A 17,377-nucleotide genomic window follows, 5' to 3' on the forward strand; every position below is an offset into this window, starting at 1 on the left:
CAACAAAATTATATCGATCTATTGATTAATTAATCAAATTTTACTTTTATTGGAAAAATTAAAAAAACTATTAATATTTTTCTTCAAAATTTTAAACGTTTATTAACCATATAATTTTTAACGACATTTAAATGTTTTGAGTAAAGACAAACCTGATGAGGGCTGGATAGGAATTGAATTAAAATTGTTATATATTTTCAAAAAATCATAATTGCTTGTTTTAATTCACGTGTTTTGATTCAATATAAAAAAAGTTATAGTCTCGCGATAAGGATTTAAATAAAATGTTATTTTTTATTTCTGAAAAATGAATGTTCGCGTAAGAAGATTGATATTACGAACTGAAATTGCATTATATGGTAATTAAAACGTATAGTAAATTAATAAAATTGAATTTCTGTTTTATTGATTATTGTGGAAATTAGTCACTCTGAAGATAATGAAAGTAAACATTGGGTTAGATAAAAAATAAAAATGATGTTAAAGAAGATAAATTGATACACGAATACTTCTTAAATAGCGGTTTTATCGATAAAGCTACGAAACGATTTAAAATCACACTTAGAATAACTAGTCATAGTTATAAAAAATTCTTTTTTTTTTTCGTTTTTTTTTTTCCATTACAAAATGAACTTCTTAAGTTTAATCTTAAATTATAATATTTAAATTATAAATTACTTTATAATGTACACAGTTCCAGGTATTAAATATATATATAAAAAATTCAGTCATCGAATAAAAATTTTTAAGTATTAACTTCATAGGCTTGCAATAAAATATTTATAGATTACAATGTTAATTTAAACATTTTTCAATGTTCATATATTTTCCATGTTTTAATATTTATTTCGTTTAAGTATTAAGTATTAAGTATTAGTTGAAAACCATTTTTAAAATTATATAAAAAAATTTGTATTACTTACTTATACTCAATCATGCGTAATACATCGAAATTTGTTACGGATTATGTATTTTATTAGTATAATATATTTTTTATTAATTTCCTCGTTGATGTTAAATAAATGAAATTTTTATTTGAAATATTTATACAATGAATTTGAATGGAAATTGTATATTTAAATATAAAAAGTATTTTACTATAATGAACAGTAATAAGTTGAAATTATTAGAAAATAAAAATTTTTTAACAATATTGTTGATGTATATTGAGAAAAAATTGTGTATTACTATTCGCTATATTACTATTACTTACAATATTTATTAACTGTTAGTTGAACTTAATAATTTACCTATTATTGAATTTCCCCTACAGAAATTCTTTATATATCATTGTAAACATTAGCATATAAATCTATAATTATATATATATATATATATTTTTTTTTTTACATTTATCTCGGTTCACCGTAAGTAGGGATTTTGATTGATTAAGGGCTGAGAGATTTGGGATTGCGGGCGAAAACGTCGGGAGACCAAAAGAAAGCGAAAATCTCAGTATTAATATCTCCTTTATTGATTGCTTCCGATGCAATTATTTTTGAGCGAACTTCCAAAGTTAAGTCAAGAGTTTACGAGTACAAGAGCGTCTGCAAAAGGCTGCAATGTATATCGAAAGATAGGCTAATCTAAAGTACTTCCTGAAGCTCGAGAACGAAAAAAAAAAAGAAAAAAAAAAGATTAAAGGCGAGTAAAACAGTACCAGCTCTTGCACACATGCTCGGGTCTCATTTATCGTTTATTTTACCTTTCCCTATAACTCTGACTGTCTTCTCTCTTTTCGAACGCCCTTCCCTTTAGCACACGCACGCAAATGTGCAAGAGAAAGCTGACTTTCCTTGTCAAAGAATTTTCCAACTACCAATATAGATGTGCATTTCATTAAACTGCATTTCAATTTTTATCATTCCTTACATCTTTCTGGCATCTCTCATATCATTTTCTTTGGTATTATATATCTGTATAGTTTTAACACGTATTTTTATGTAAAGGAGTGTAATTTATTATCGTTGCACATATAAATTTGGTTATAATATATTAGCACATCGAGTGTCAGATACTTTTTATTTACCTATACGAAATACGATATTAAAATTAATATTCTTTTAACATTTCAATAGCTTTAATGCATGCAAAGTTATCTGCTCTATTATTTAATAATATTTCAAACGCTTCACGTGCATTTACTGATTATTGCTGCGTATAGTCTGTGTATAGTGCACATAACACTACGTTAAGGCAAAACATAAATTAATTTACTTCAAGATGGAAAATTACTCGGTCAGGTAATGCGAGCTTTATTCGTTTATTATATCTTTTATAAGCTGGAAAATAAGTAATGGATAAATAGAGAAAAGTAATTATCTTTTCTTCGTTGTTGTTAATATTTGTTTGATGTGAAGGTATTTTATGAGATTTCAATTTTTTAATAAGTTATTTTTATCCGTTGACGACAAAAGAAAAAAAAAAGAAAAAATTCTTCATGATTTCTCAACCTATACCCTTTAATCCGAAATTTATTTAGTACTGAAACTCATCGTAAGCCGATGTTCTTTTTACGCACCTTTTCTTTTCTGGCCGAAGAAACTATAATGCTCTGATATAAATAGATATATTCAAGTGCGATAATCTGTTGACCAAACAGCAAATTTATAATACCCTGATGCGAGATCAAATCGCTACATTAAAGCACAGTTTTACTGTTATTCAAATTTATTTCCTGCCATACTTTAAGTAAAATAACACTAAGAAGAGGCTAAATTTCTTCTTCTTCATCTTCATCATCATCATCATCATCTTCTTCTTCTTCTTCTTCTTCTTCTTCTTCTTCTTCTTCTTCTTATTCTTATTCTTATTCTACTTATTCTTTTCCTTACGTAAAAATTTTAGCGATTAAGCTGCAGCCTCATTATATTACAAATAATTTTTGTTTATACAATAACGAAGTCGTCGAATTTCATGCTCTAGGAAAGTTTTTTTGGTACCGATGTTTGCGTTTGCGTAATAAATTTTAGTTGACGACAAAAGCGATGCTTCGAACTTAAATCGCCGGACAGGAAATTAAAATAATTTTCAATATATAATGCACGAATGGTAGTGCAGTAAAATACAGTTGTCGATAAGGGCGAAGGCGCCAGAGTGAAGACAAGTCGGTGAACGAAGTAGCATGGGGTCCGATCAAAGCGAAGTTGCTGAAGGTGGAGTTAAAAGATCGGATTTAGAGACGGAAAAGGACAAGAGCGAAGGCATAGACAAGGGAGCCCGAAACCGTATGCTTTGATACGTCGATAACAATAACCAAGACTGGTTTCACGCCGAGAAACATGAATCCGATAACATTCTCACGCTCGCTCTATCTTAGTTGCACGCGTCTCGTATTTGCTCTAATCTCATACATCGCTATCGTCGTCGTCGCTCTCGTCATCCTCGGCTTTTCCGACTGCCAACTTCGTTGTTCCGTCTTAACCGACATTGCTCATCGCTCGATGTTCTAACCCCTGTTCCTTGTTTATTTGGCTTATGCGGTTCAATAAAGTAAGTTGCAATCGGCTAAAATAAAATCGCCGCCTTGATGAAACTGTTCTCCAGAAATAATATGTAATTTAGGCGGGATAATTTTAATATCATATCGCTCTGATGATTTTAATTAAATATTTTATACCTAACTGCTTTATACAATATTGAGTAAAATATTGATGAATTATTACGGATGAATGAATTATCAGAATGCTTTTTGATTGTAACGAATGTACAATAATAATGCGTCAAAAGTCTTATTTAAACGGATAAGTGGTAATAGTGAATAATTATATAATTGTCATTATGAGATTTGAAGATCGGATTATTTTTAACAAATTCGGCAGACAATGACCAATGATAGTCATTGCCGGATACTATCAAGATACACTCTATATCTATCAAAATAATAATAATAACACTATTAATTGTGCCATTATTATTTAAATAGAGAAACAAACGTGAAAGAATTATACTATTTATAGGTTTGCTATTTATACTAAATTATTTAGCTAATATACATCAATATATTGAAACAAAAAGAGTATATTGCATTTTAAATTAAATATAAAATCTTTCCGATATTTTGGAAAGTAATTATTTACTTGAACACTTTTCAGCAAAGCCAGATGATTTTTTCGCAGGCTTTTTAAGTAATATTGTTACGATCCATAAATATTAAAACGCTTGAGTAACGAATCATAATACACATATATGTCGGTATCTGTTTTCAATCAATATTTAAAATTATAATGGAACATTTCACGGTGATCGAACAGAAGGGTAATATAAAAATCTTACATTTAGTAGTATTTAATGGGCAATGAACTCGATGAATACCATGATCACATTGTTCATTGCCCTTAATCCATAATGAATCTACAAAAATGTACTTTTTTTTATTTCTTTTTTTTTTTTTTCTTTTTTCTTTTTTTTCTAATACGTGAGATTCATTAGTGATAAACCAATTGAAAAAAAATATTGTTAAAGAACAATCATTATCGCATGGATTATTTATTGCATCGTAAATTTTCCGCGATCGATAATCTACCCAAATAAACGACATTGAAAAGTACGGGAAAATTTAATCTACAATTGTTTTATTGCAGATGCCCGAGGCCCAAGGGACGACTCGTTGTTGACGGCTACGAGCTACAATGAGCTAGCGCAATGGAAAAAATGAAGGAGCGGGTGTCGCATCTCGGTAGCCCGTGGCTGCTGCTCTGGCTGCTGGGGGCGATCGGGGCCGGTTGCTCGTCCGCCCCCACGGACTTTGAGCAGCCTAACGTGATCCTCCCGGTCGCCCATAACCTAGGCGCCGTTGTTAAGAGGGTGCCGATCGAATTGGATCAAGAGTTGCATTTCACCGCGCCCCATTACAACGGCTCTATACCCGAGAACTCGATGGGCAAGACCTATGTGATCCCGGACGATAAGATGGGCATCGAGCTTAGGCCGGGCAACTGGTCGCACGAGGACATCAAGTATCGAATCGTCGCCGGCGATAAGGAGAAGTTCTTTAAGGCGGAGGAGCGCGTCGTCGGGGACTTTTGCTTCCTTCTCTTGAGGACGCGCACGGGGAACGTCGACGTGCTTAATCGCGAGCGCAAGGATCGTTATGTCTTGGAAATAAGGGCGAGCTCGCGTCGTCACGATGGCAAGAACCGAATGACGGCCTTGGAGGCGCAGACCAGCGTTGCTGTCACCATAACTGACACCAATGATCTCAATCCTCTGTTCTATCCCACGGAGTACGAGACGAGCGTCGCCGAGGATACGCTCATGCATCGTAGTATCCTACGTGTCACCGCCGAGGATGCGGATCTCGGCAGAAATGGTGAAATCTACTATAGCTTCGCCGAGAAAACCGAACAATTTGCGGTACATCCCGTTAGCGGCGTCGTTACACTTACGAGGCCACTCAGGTAATTAAGCTACATTCGTTTTCTCCCTCGATTTTCTACCTGCCCTGATTTCTTTTTGTTTTTTGTTTTTTTTTTTATTTTTGTTTTTGTTTTTGTTTTTGTTTTTATTTTTGTTTATCCGGACGTCGAATATGAGCGAATATGAGGAGATACCTTTGTCGAAGGACATTTGATATTGGGAGACACGTACGTTGCTCTTTATTTCGCGAGATGCACCTGCGCAACGATCTTTTTAATTTACATAATAGCTCGTATAATGAAATCTGGTTTGATCGCTCGATTTTGCATTTACGGTAAATTTCTTATTTAAAATACGAGTGGCAGCAGCTACTTAAGAAATGCATATGGCCATAATTTCAACTTAAGGCGAACGTTCATTGTTGATTTTAATTGTATCATAACTCAATATTATCCATGCATTAGCCGAGCTATCGGCCAGTCGGTACATATTGACGAATTTTCAAAATGTTTAAATGCACAGAAAAAATTAAGCACTTGGAAAATTAAAGAGACGATCGAATGATATTTGCATTGAATAATATGGTATATTAATGGTATATTAACATTAGCGCGATGCTATCATGCTCTTAAAATAATTGTTTTTAATTTCTGCATTTTATTCGAAATTCATAGTCCATATATATATACACACACACACACACACACACACATATATATATATATATATTCATTTATATTCATTTATATTCATTTATAAAGTAACGTTGTATTATTTATTATCGATTAATTTTTACTATAATTCATCGGTAAGCTGTCAGTTCAAAAATAATGTATGGCTTTGTTATCAGTAGGCATTTTTTATTTTATTGCAATAATACTGTAATTAGCAGCATACCATTCAACTTCGATAATGTATATCATTATTCATATCCGATCAAGTACTTCGTTACTAAATTATTTAACAGCAGCAAGTCTATGTTGCCTGTACTTTTTTATGACTTTGTTATTTAAAGAACAGATAAATGGCAGATTGCAAGAGTTGTATACTCTATTACAAATGGTATATTACGAATATCCCTATTATACACCGATCTCTATTTATAACGATTTAGTGTTTCGGGTACGATGTTTTATGATCTTCCATCACGCAAGTTAGGCTATTCTATGGAGGTTGTCCAGAGCTGTGCTGGCGCTAAAATTTCGCTAATACTGAGATTCGCTTACATAGGCTTAGGAACGAGTACAGAAATCTCGGTATTTACACAACACTGTGATTGTGCCATTTTCTGCGTTGTTTCGACACGAGCGCAATGTCGAGCGGCAAAGCCCAGCAAAGTTTGGGTCAATCACTTTTTGAGTTTTATGATGTGGATTTAGTATACATATGTACCAGCATTTCAGGTCGTCTTCGTGGCTAGCGGTAGTCAATTCTCCATTTTCTCCATCAGCGACCTTTACTTTCATCTAGAGCACGCTTTTGGCAATTCAGCTAAAAAATAATGTTTCCATTCTTTCTAACGTTTCATTTTTCATTCGTCCTCTCCATTATTGCCACCAATGATCTCCCACTACGGTAACTCAATATTTATAAAATAGTAATGGTAACTCGATCTGATGATACTAGGCTAATTACAAGTTGAATCGATGTGATTTGTTGTGATATGTGCTGATTTTGTAGTAAAATATGTAAATATATATATATATATATTTCTTCTTTTTGCAAAGACTAATTAACTTTTATAGAGTACATTCACTATTTTCTAGTGACATACTTTTTACTCTCTCGTATAACATAGTAAATACGGACATTTAGTTTATGAGTTGTCACAATTTCAATTTTAGAAAGTATAGTGAAAATATGTATATAATCAAAAACTGATCTTTATATATATATATAAACAATTTCTCAGGAAAATTTATAAAAGTCCTGTAAAATAAAAAGAAAATTGCATTTAATATTTATACGTTACAATATTGTAATTTGTCAACGATAAAAAAGTCTTTTTTGAATTCCAATATTACACAAACTGAAAGATTGGAACGATGATAGTTCGTTGCTGGAGCTTATTTCCGATTCCAGAAGCCAATTCCCAACGACACAGCTAATTTATTAATTTTTGTCCAAAAGGAAAATTTATTGTGCTAACTTTTATAGTAAACTCTGTGCAGTGACGTTTTAATAAGTGGCGTGGGCGTCACTTCAGGCGTCCTGTAAAGCTAAGAAATCGTGGGCGCGGCTCGTATACCCGAGAACGGATGACCACCGGATTTATGCAAATTTGCCAAATCGTTTAAATATTAGTTATTGCAATCAGCAAAGTAGAAGGGAATCAGCAAGGCCAGCGAAGAGTTTTCCCAGTTACATTATTATTTGAGAAGGCGGCCCTTTTTTAGTTTAAATTTAATTAGACGGTTAAATTTTGGCAATATACAATTGTCAATTTATTCGACACTGGAATTACCCTGGCTAATTTCAGTGAGCACTTTCATTTGTTTGTCAGGCTCACTCGAACGTATAGCGAAAAATGCGTTGCTGACATAAGCACGAAGAAAATTACGGCATCGGAGCGCTAACTTATCATTACGTGATTTCAAACAGTGAAAGTACTTATTAATGAATTTCAATCGAGTATTATAATGTCTTGAGATTGCAAAAAATATATTGCCAAATTTATATTGATATCAACGTAAAATAAAACATGAGCGAATTAATGAAATCAATTTTGCAAAATAGCTAAAATTAGCAGGGCATTATTGTGTTTGTCTATTGTATCGCAACTACTTGAATCAGTATGAAAGTGTGCCATTACGAAAGTATTCTTATTCAGTTTTAACTTTGTGTGGAATAAAAATGCCCTTTCATCAATTCAATTTAGATATTTGATCGAATATTCAAGCTTATGAATAAATAAACATAAAAAATTTTAAGTATTTATAGCTCGAATACTCGAACGATAATTTCTTCAGAATATTCAATCTACAGTCTATAGCAATTTTGTAATTTCGAAAATGTAAATTTTAGTTCAATTATTTTGTAATTTTTTAAAAGCGAGTTATAAGTATTATTGATTACTTATTAAATAATTTTATATTTATATTTTCCTGATGTTTATATTATATCATATATATATATATATATATATATATATATATATATGTTTTACATCGATTGCCTCGTATAATATTTGTATTCAATTTTTCTAAATTAATTACATCATTATTGCTGTTAACGTAACAAAACATTATACGCCAAATTTTCTTCTCATAAATATTCTTAATAATTTTTTTTAGAATTTTTAGTTGTTTTCTATATATTTCCCTAAAGTCAAGTGAAACTATTCCATACATATTGTTTTAATGCTATATTAGTGGTTGAAATATCTCGGAGTCTTATCTATTATGGTAATGAGTTTTTTGATTTTTCAAATGAACACGCGTGATTTAGAAAGCCTTTAAATGTAATACGGGAGATTAGCAAATAGTAACTACAATTGAAATGATTAAGGTATTAAGAATTACATATAAATATGTACATAATCGTAGGCAATAGCATTTCTTAAAAATTATAATTCTATTATAATGTAGCAAAAATCTTTCATGGACATTTAAAGAGCATTAATGCAACACAAAAAATTATGAGGTACTTTTTCTTAGAATGTAACGTTATTACATGATGTATAGATAAGAATTATATATATATTTATACGCTGTTGGATTGAAACAAATGTGTTTACGTAATGTAGCTGTTCCCTACATTTATGCAGTCTTTTAAATATTTCTTTACCAATTTTTGCTTAGATTCGCGGGCGTCGAAAGGAGGTCGCGTCAAATGAAATCCAATTGAAACACTGTTCTTTTATAATAATATCATATATTTAAATAATAAATGAAAATATATCGAGACTAATTTAAAAATAAGTAGTTTGCATTAAAAACACGCCGATGAATAAATATATTGAGTAGAATTTAAACTCTTTTTCTTCCTTTTGTTTTTGTTTAGTTTTTCTTTTTTTTTTTTTTTTTTTATTTTTTATTCAAATTATTATTTAATGACAAAAGTTAATTGAATTTGTTTTAAAAGTTGATATAAAAATATCAACAGACGTGTAATTGTCACGTTGTCAATTGCATTGTTACATCAATATGTAGACGGAAAATGTCGAAACGCATATTTACGACATAAACAATCTTGTTTTGAAAAGACTCGACAATATCAAATTTCCATTGCTTCAGCCATTAACAAAGCTTATATATAATTGAAGACTCTTATTAAAAGAAACGTCATTATTTATTTACAGCAAATATAGGCAGAGAATGATAATCGTAATACTCGCTCCTCGCATTGATACACCAATTCGACACGTTATGAACGTATATGCTAGAATAATACTTGCTTCCTACATTATTTTAAAACAATAATTTTATATGCATCGTTGCGTCAGCGAGCAAATTTCGCGAGGAAGGTATCTTAATTAAGAAGTGAAAACCGCTAATCATTGTCGGTTTGCCAAGAAAGGCCATAAACTAAAAGTTAAGTTCGGCATTTGAGAGTAAAGTGGTAATTTATTCTAGGTACATCGAGCGGCCCATGTACGAGCTGAGGGTCTTGGCCCGCGATCGAGGCGCCGTCTATCGCAGCACATCCCGGGCGAGTAGCGCCCGACTAACCATCCACGTTCGCCAGGTTAATCTCCACGCGCCCGAGATATCCATTCGACATCTGCCAGAGATCGCGGAGCATTCGAATGCCGACACGTACGCGATTGTCCGGGTCCACGACCGGGACACCGGGCTCCATGGCGAGATCGCCAGCCTCGAGATCGTCTCCGGCGATCCCGAGGGTCACTTCCGCGTGCATCCTCTGCCCCAGGCCGGCGAGTACGGTATTCAGGTACTGCGTCTCCTAGATCGCGAGGCCGCACCCCGGGGCTACAACCTGAGTCTCCGCGCCATCGATCGGGGCACGCCACCCCGTTTCAGCTACAAGACTCTAGCCGTTCAGCTCGCCGACCTCAACGACAACGCACCCGTCTTTAGCCGCGAAATCTACGAGGTGCGCGTGCCCGAGACCGCGCCCCCCAACACCCCCGTGCTCCGGCTCAAGGTTAGCGACGAAGATGCCGGGCGCAACGCCCTCGTCTTCCTCGAGATCGTCGGCGGAAACGAAGGAGGCGAGTTCTACGTGAACGCGGACACGGGCGTCCTCTACACGGCGATCGCCCTCGATGCCGAGAGCAAGGCCTTCTACACGCTCACGGTTTCGGCCGTCGACCAGGGTAATGCCGGCAGCCGCAAGCAGTCCTCCGCCAAGGTGAAGGTCTACGTGGTCGACGCGAACGACAATGATCCGGAGTTCGAGCAGTCGGAGTTGCTCGTCTGGCTGGATGAGAACGAGCCTCCGGGCACTATGGTCGTGAAGGTCGTGGCCCGGGACCGAGACTCTGGTGAAAACGCCTACATATCCTACAGCATCGACAACATCGAGCGCGTCCCCTTTGAGATCGACCATTTCTCCGGACAGGTGCGCACGCGACAACTCCTCGACTACGAGAGCATGAGGCGCGAATACGCGCTGCGTGTAAGAGCTAACGACTGGGGCCTACCTTACCGACGACAAAGCGAGATGAGCCTCAGGATACGACTGCGCGATGTAAACGATAACAGGCCGCAGTTCGAGAGAGTCGACTGCACTGGACAAGTGGCCCGGGATCTCCCCGTCGGTGCGGAACTTCTCTCCCTCTCGGCCATCGACCTCGACGCCGGCGACGTCATCAGCTATCGCCTGGTCTCCGGTAATGCCGACGGATGCTTCGCCCTCGACACCACCACGGGTGTCCTTTCCGTTGCCTGCGATCTCTCGGATCTCGCTGCACCGGAGCGCATACTCAACGTCACTGCCACCGACGGCACGCACTTTGCCGATCTGAGCAGCGTACGTCTGCAATTGGGAGCGACTCGCAGCGGCGGATTCGAGTGCCGTGAGACCGGCGTCACCCGACGTTTCACCGAGGCAGTTGCAGCTGCCGAGCGCAGTAATGCACCGACAAAGCCTCCGGAAGAGCCTCTCGTATCCAGCCGTTATGGCCAGAACATGCACGCGCCCGAGTTCCTGGACTTTCCCAGCGAGCTGCGGGTGAACGAATCGACGCCCGCGCACTCGAGACTCGCGAAACTAGTCGCCCGTGACCGGGACCTCGGCTACAACGGGCGACTGGTTTTTGGCATCTCTGCCGGGGACGGCGACTCGGCCTTCGCCATCGACGCTGACACGGGTGAGCTGCGTCTGGTGGGACGATTGGATCGAGAACGCGAGGCCGAGTATTTTTTAAACGTGAGCGTCTACGATCTGGGAAGACCGCAAAAGTCGATCTCGAAAATGCTGGCGGTGAGCGTGCTGGACGCGAACGATAACGCGCCGCGTTTTGAGCGACCGCTCGCGCGCATTCGACTTTCCGAGGCGACGCCTAGCGGCAGCGTTGTTTTTCGGGCCAACGCGACGGACGCCGACCTGGGTAAGAACGGCCATGTCACGTATGCCCTATTGACCGACGCAGCGGAGTTTCATCTGGACGAGATCACCGGGGCTCTGAGTGTTCAGGGCCAACTGGACCGAGAGCGCCGCTCCAATTATGAGCTGCGAATCCGGGCAACGGACGGTGGTGGACCCGAGGCTGCGCTTTGGTCGGAGGCGCTGTTGCGCGTATCGGTGGAGGATGTGAACGACAATGCGCCACGTTTTGCTCTGCCGAGTTACACGGTGAAAGTACGCGAGGACTTGCCGGTATGGAGCGTTGTGGCGCTTGTAACGGCAATGGACGCGGACGAGGGCTCAGCCGGCGAAGTGGAATATGCCTTCGCCGACGAGCCGGACGTGGAGGCCTTCTTCGAGATCGATCGACTATCCGGAGCGGTGCGCACCTCTCGCAAACTCGATTTTGAAGAACGTCAACTGCATACTTTGACGATAATAGGCAAGGACAAGGGCGAACCGGTACTTTCTTCCGAGACGATCCTCATAGTCGAAGTTGTGGATGTGAACGAAAACTTGCACGCCCCTCTCTTCAATGACTTTGTGACGTCAGCGAGCGTATTCGAGAATCAACCGGTGGGCAGTTTGGTAACTCAAGTTAGAGCTCGAGACGCTGATCCCCCAGGAGGCGACTCACGGGTTGGTTACAGTATACGTGGTGGCGACGGCGTGGGACTTTTTAGCATCGACAATGAAGGTAAGTCTTACAACACATGCATATGTCTGATTTGATGTAGGTGTACGTAGGTATATGTACGTATGCGTGTGGCGTGTGGTATGTGTGAGAAATATGAAACATAATTCTTGAAATCGATACATGTAGCTGGTGCCAAATTAAATAATCATAAGTTGGATCACTGCCAAAAAGAAGTGTATTTAAATTTTTACGGATGCTGCCGATGAAGTAACGAATTTGAAAATCTAGAGGAAAAGCCAGTCTTAACTCTCCCTTCAATTCATTCCGCTCCTAAAACATTATTTAACGTTGCTCCATTGAACATCTACGATCTAACAGACACAGGCATAAAAAAAAAGAAAGAGACAGAGAGAGAGAGAGAGAGAGAGAGAGAGAGAGAGAGAGAGAGCTCTGGAAGAAACAATTTTGCACACGGAATTTGAGTAATGTCAGTTGGCGAGAGATGAAAGGAGAAAGGGACGCAGCCGCGTGTCTCCTACCAACAGTACCTGTAAATCCATCTAATCGTAATTTCTTTCACAGATTTCACCTAATACACTCCTTTAAAATCTACGATATAACAATAATGTAATTTACATTTCTTACATTTGCCAACTTTATTTATTAATCTCTATGAAATCTGTGAAATTTACATTTCTTACATTTGCCAACTTTATTTATTAATCTCTAAAACTTTAATTACACTCTGGTTATATAACTATAATATATAAAGTGTCTTGCTGTTAATTGTTCATAAATCTTACTCAAAATTATCTAATTAATTAATGTCAACTTGTTAAAAAATTACAATCAGTGCTTGGCTTTAGAATGATAAATTTTCTTTAAAGAAAACCTTGTATTTATAAAAGAAAATTTGTTACTATTATTATATAGAAAAACGTCGGATATACTCGGAGCCTTGGATATAAGATGAAAAACTTGTTTAGACTTTCATGAATTCTTATTAATATTCGTTTAACATTTAATCAGATGGAATAGTCAATTTAGATATTAAAACGATTTTATCCATTCGAGCTTACTCTATTAACGCTATCAAGCACAAAATGTAATAATGTAAAAACGTTCTTATGCAAGAAAAGCTAATTCTATTTAAGCGTACGCTTACATTTTAGATACTATTTTTAAATTAAAATTATAATAAATATATCGGGATCCCGTAATTCGTATTAAAACTAAGCAAGACTAAATCTCATTTAGAATCATGGCAAAAGTTCATAGACACGTGCAAGAAAACACATAAATGCACGAGTAAATACAGCCACGCACACGCAACTGTCGCACAATACGTATAGAGTGTGATAATTATCTTTAATATTAGCCGAACAATTTATGTATTTTTTTTATATTTTGCTACTTAATTAAAAGAATCGTGAAAATATGTTATTATTAGGTAGAATGGGATTAAATTTCTTACTCCGTAGATGGTAAAGTAAAGTATTCGATGCGTGTATAAGGAACGGAAAAAGACAATTTCAACTCGCTAATAATTACAACACCTACACTGCTATTATATTTGTAATTTGATCTACTTAACATGATTTTAAACGCTAGATAAGAATTTAATTATACATACATACGACTTGGCGAGATAGTTTCTGAAGCCTATGGAACAAGAGAACGATTGCGAACGATGATGAGCATCTCATATCGAGCCTGTCAACAGTTTCCTCCTGAGAATGGAAAACTGTCTTAGAAAGCGTTAAAACGCATCCAATCGCGGCTGCGAAAATTCGCCTTCGGGAATTTGAAATTTAAATCTAACGTATACACCAGTGTACGTAACCACTGGCTTTGCACATGCATCTGCATATTCATGTTATACGATCACAATTTTTTATTGTATATTTGACGGATATGTGATACAGGAGTCATTAATAACATAATGAAAAAAGAAAAATGAATTCATAAGTCGGATTTGTAGATTAATATAATCATTTCGGTTGGAAAATTCACGTTCCGAGTAAAAATTTGCATTTTCTATTTTATAAAGTGCCGACATATTGTATTATGTAATGGTATCAAATGCGTTTCTTGAATCTTGCAATTATTTTTATTATTAGCTTGAATTATTTACTATTTACTTAATAGCGAATTGAAGAAAGTTGAGTTGAGTTTGACGGTGGAAAAAAGGGTCACGGGCAGGGTCATCGATCGCCGGTCGGGAATAGAAAAGGAGCGGGGGAGGTAATGTGTTTACTCGGTTGTCGGTGATTATAGAAATATTTACACAAAAATGCTATTGTTGACGATACAAGGGGATGAGTAATGAGCTCGAGTGGGGATAGAATCGCGTACGTATAATCGCACTGGTTTACGTACCTACAACATCGCGACTTAAGAAAATAGATCTCTATCCTTTTTATCAAAACTGCAACGCTCTATCTTTTCATAATTTGCATTTCATATTTTTATTTGCGCCATCTTACATATCGCGCTATAAGATAATTTTTAAAACAATTTTAGGCATTTTTATAAATGGATATATATAAATCATTTATATAAATTAAAGGATGATATTGAAAACTATAAGAATTTGGCTGCTACCTTTATCTCAAATTTTTTATCGATGTACATGTAGTTCGTGTGTGATGTGCACGCATAATGAACAAAATAATAAAATTTCACGATAATAATGATGTTAGGCAGCTGTATTTACTATTTCGAGAATTTAATGGAATTATCGAATAAGTATCTGGAGATTTATAAGAATCTAAGCAAATGGCCAATAAAATCATTTATGTAGAAACTGTTTTCATTTTTTTTTTTTTTTTTTTTTTTTTTTTTTTTTTTCTTAAGTAATCATAAGAATCAATAATTCTCAAGCGTCATTAGCATTTAAAATAAATTTTAATAAGTACTTTCGAATTATCAGAGAAGTTCACAAAGTTATAGATTTTGACGAATGCAATGATCCCATAATAATAATAAATAATAAATAATTTTTACAACAAATAATGTTTATGTAACGATACGTGACGACAATTACAATGTTACTAATTACGGTTGTTACATAATATAATTGCACCATTGCACCATTAAGAATCATATATTAATTACATATTATTAAACTTATTGATCGGAATGGCACGGTAAACTAAATTTTTTTTTTTTTTTAATACAATTAAGAATAAGTAAGGGATGTTAATGATTTACTTAGCAAATATATGATTGAAAATATCATCGCACAATTTACTTTAACTAATGCAAGGAATAAGTTTATTACATGAAATCGAAAGACATAATTTCGATGTCTCGAGAAATTTCTGAGCTGCACGCGACCCTCACCCATCCAGTTAAATGTTCATTCATTGTTTCATCCCATCTATATTCATTAAATAACTAATGGAGTTCACTTCTCTCAGTTGCGTTTTTAATACAGCTGTATAAAAGAGTAATTGCATTAATGTGGGAAAGTATCCAGGGCGGCGGTGATAAATCATTGCAGTTTGCAAGTATGACGTAATGTAATCGGGCAAAACGATAGCACATACCGTCAGCTGGCGGTGTAAAATTAATTACACGATATTGGGGAAAAAAGTTTGCATCTAGCAAGCGCCTATCGGTTAATCAAGGCTACGCGAAGGTCGTCAGGCATTTCTTACATTCGGCGTGCATCCTCATCGACATCTGCTTCTCGCCTTCAATTACAAGTCACGTAAAGGCGTCGCGGAATTTAGCGGAAAGGGCTTAATGCCCGTTTTACATCGGCGGCGCCTCGCATACGAATCCCGAACATGAATCCTTAATGCGACTCGGAGTGGAACGCATAACTATCGTCGCGATAACGACGACTCCAGTGGCCTTTTCTTCCCGTGACTTCGTTTACCATCATTAAAAACTTCATCCGCCCTCTTTTACTCCTCTTCCGCCATCTCCCCTACGCTACTCACCGTCTCCAGCCAGATAGTATAATGAACGAAGTAAAGTACTCGTTACCAAGGGAGCGAAGCCGCACGCTCATTACATTTTTACTTGTTGCATCGATTTAAGATTGATAAAGATAAAGAAGGAGGAGAAGTAGAAATGTTTTGGGAGATAATGCTAGGAAGACGTATGGACCGAATGTAATGCACTTTAGTGAAGCGAAGTTGCCACTGTGTACGTACGGGGCGAGTAATCGAGCGAGGAGAAGAGAAGCGGCTGTTAACCCGGGATCGATCGCTCGGACGCGAAACTCCCAGGGCGCTGTCCCTATTGGGCTGTATCCAGGAAGTGGCGCCTTGCCCAACAGTCCGAGATAGCGATCGGAAAGGCAGCGAGTTTCCTAGGATAACGAGAATAATCGTTACATACTACTCTACGTGTAATTTGCGAAGATTTTTATATATATATATATATATATAGAACTGGGAAACATGATTGTTGGAATTGAAATGAGAAAATTACCAGTGGTTTTCTAGCGTCAGCCGTGTGAAAACGAAAGGTTGCGGGTAAAGCGTGCGAACACTGGCACACGTAGTAAATATTCGGATCGATAACAAAAAATTTATTCTACTAGAAATTAATGTCTCTCTCTCTCTCTCTCTCTCTCTCTCTCTCTCTCTCTCTCTCTCTCTATATATATATATATATATATTTATTTATTTATTTATTTATTTATCATCTATCTATCTACATCTCTAATTTTCAGCAATAGAAATAACACAAATGTGCGAAAATGTATAGCGTTAGAAATATTTAATTCAATAAGTGCCAGTGTGTATAAATGTTTCTCAAAACTAATCACTTACATTAATTTTAATTTATGAAAATGCTACCATATTATCCGTAAGTATGTGCTTCTAGTATCGC

The 17,377-nt window shown here is 36.5% G+C and overlaps 1 protein-coding gene across 1 annotated transcript in view; it reads left to right on the forward strand.

Moving 5' to 3' along the window:
• Positions 1 to 5,330: 5,330 nt before the first annotated feature.
• The window catches only part of kug (FAT atypical cadherin kugelei), a 133,534-nt gene continuing 121,487 nt past the window's right edge, over positions 5,331 to 17,377 (forward strand). Inside the window, exons 1-2 of the mRNA XM_011503250.1 lie at positions 5,331 to 5,399; positions 9,933 to 12,586. Coding sequence (XP_011501552.1) covers positions 9,949 to 12,586 — 2,638 coding nt within the window. The 5' untranslated portion in view covers positions 5,331 to 5,399; positions 9,933 to 9,948. The remainder of the gene's footprint in view (positions 5,400 to 9,932; positions 12,587 to 17,377) is intronic.

This window comes from Ceratosolen solmsi, unplaced genomic scaffold, assembly GCF_000503995.2.
Source record: "Ceratosolen solmsi marchali unplaced genomic scaffold, CerSol_1.0 scaffold45, whole genome shotgun sequence".
NCBI lineage: Eukaryota > Metazoa > Arthropoda > Insecta > Hymenoptera > Agaonidae > Ceratosolen > Ceratosolen solmsi.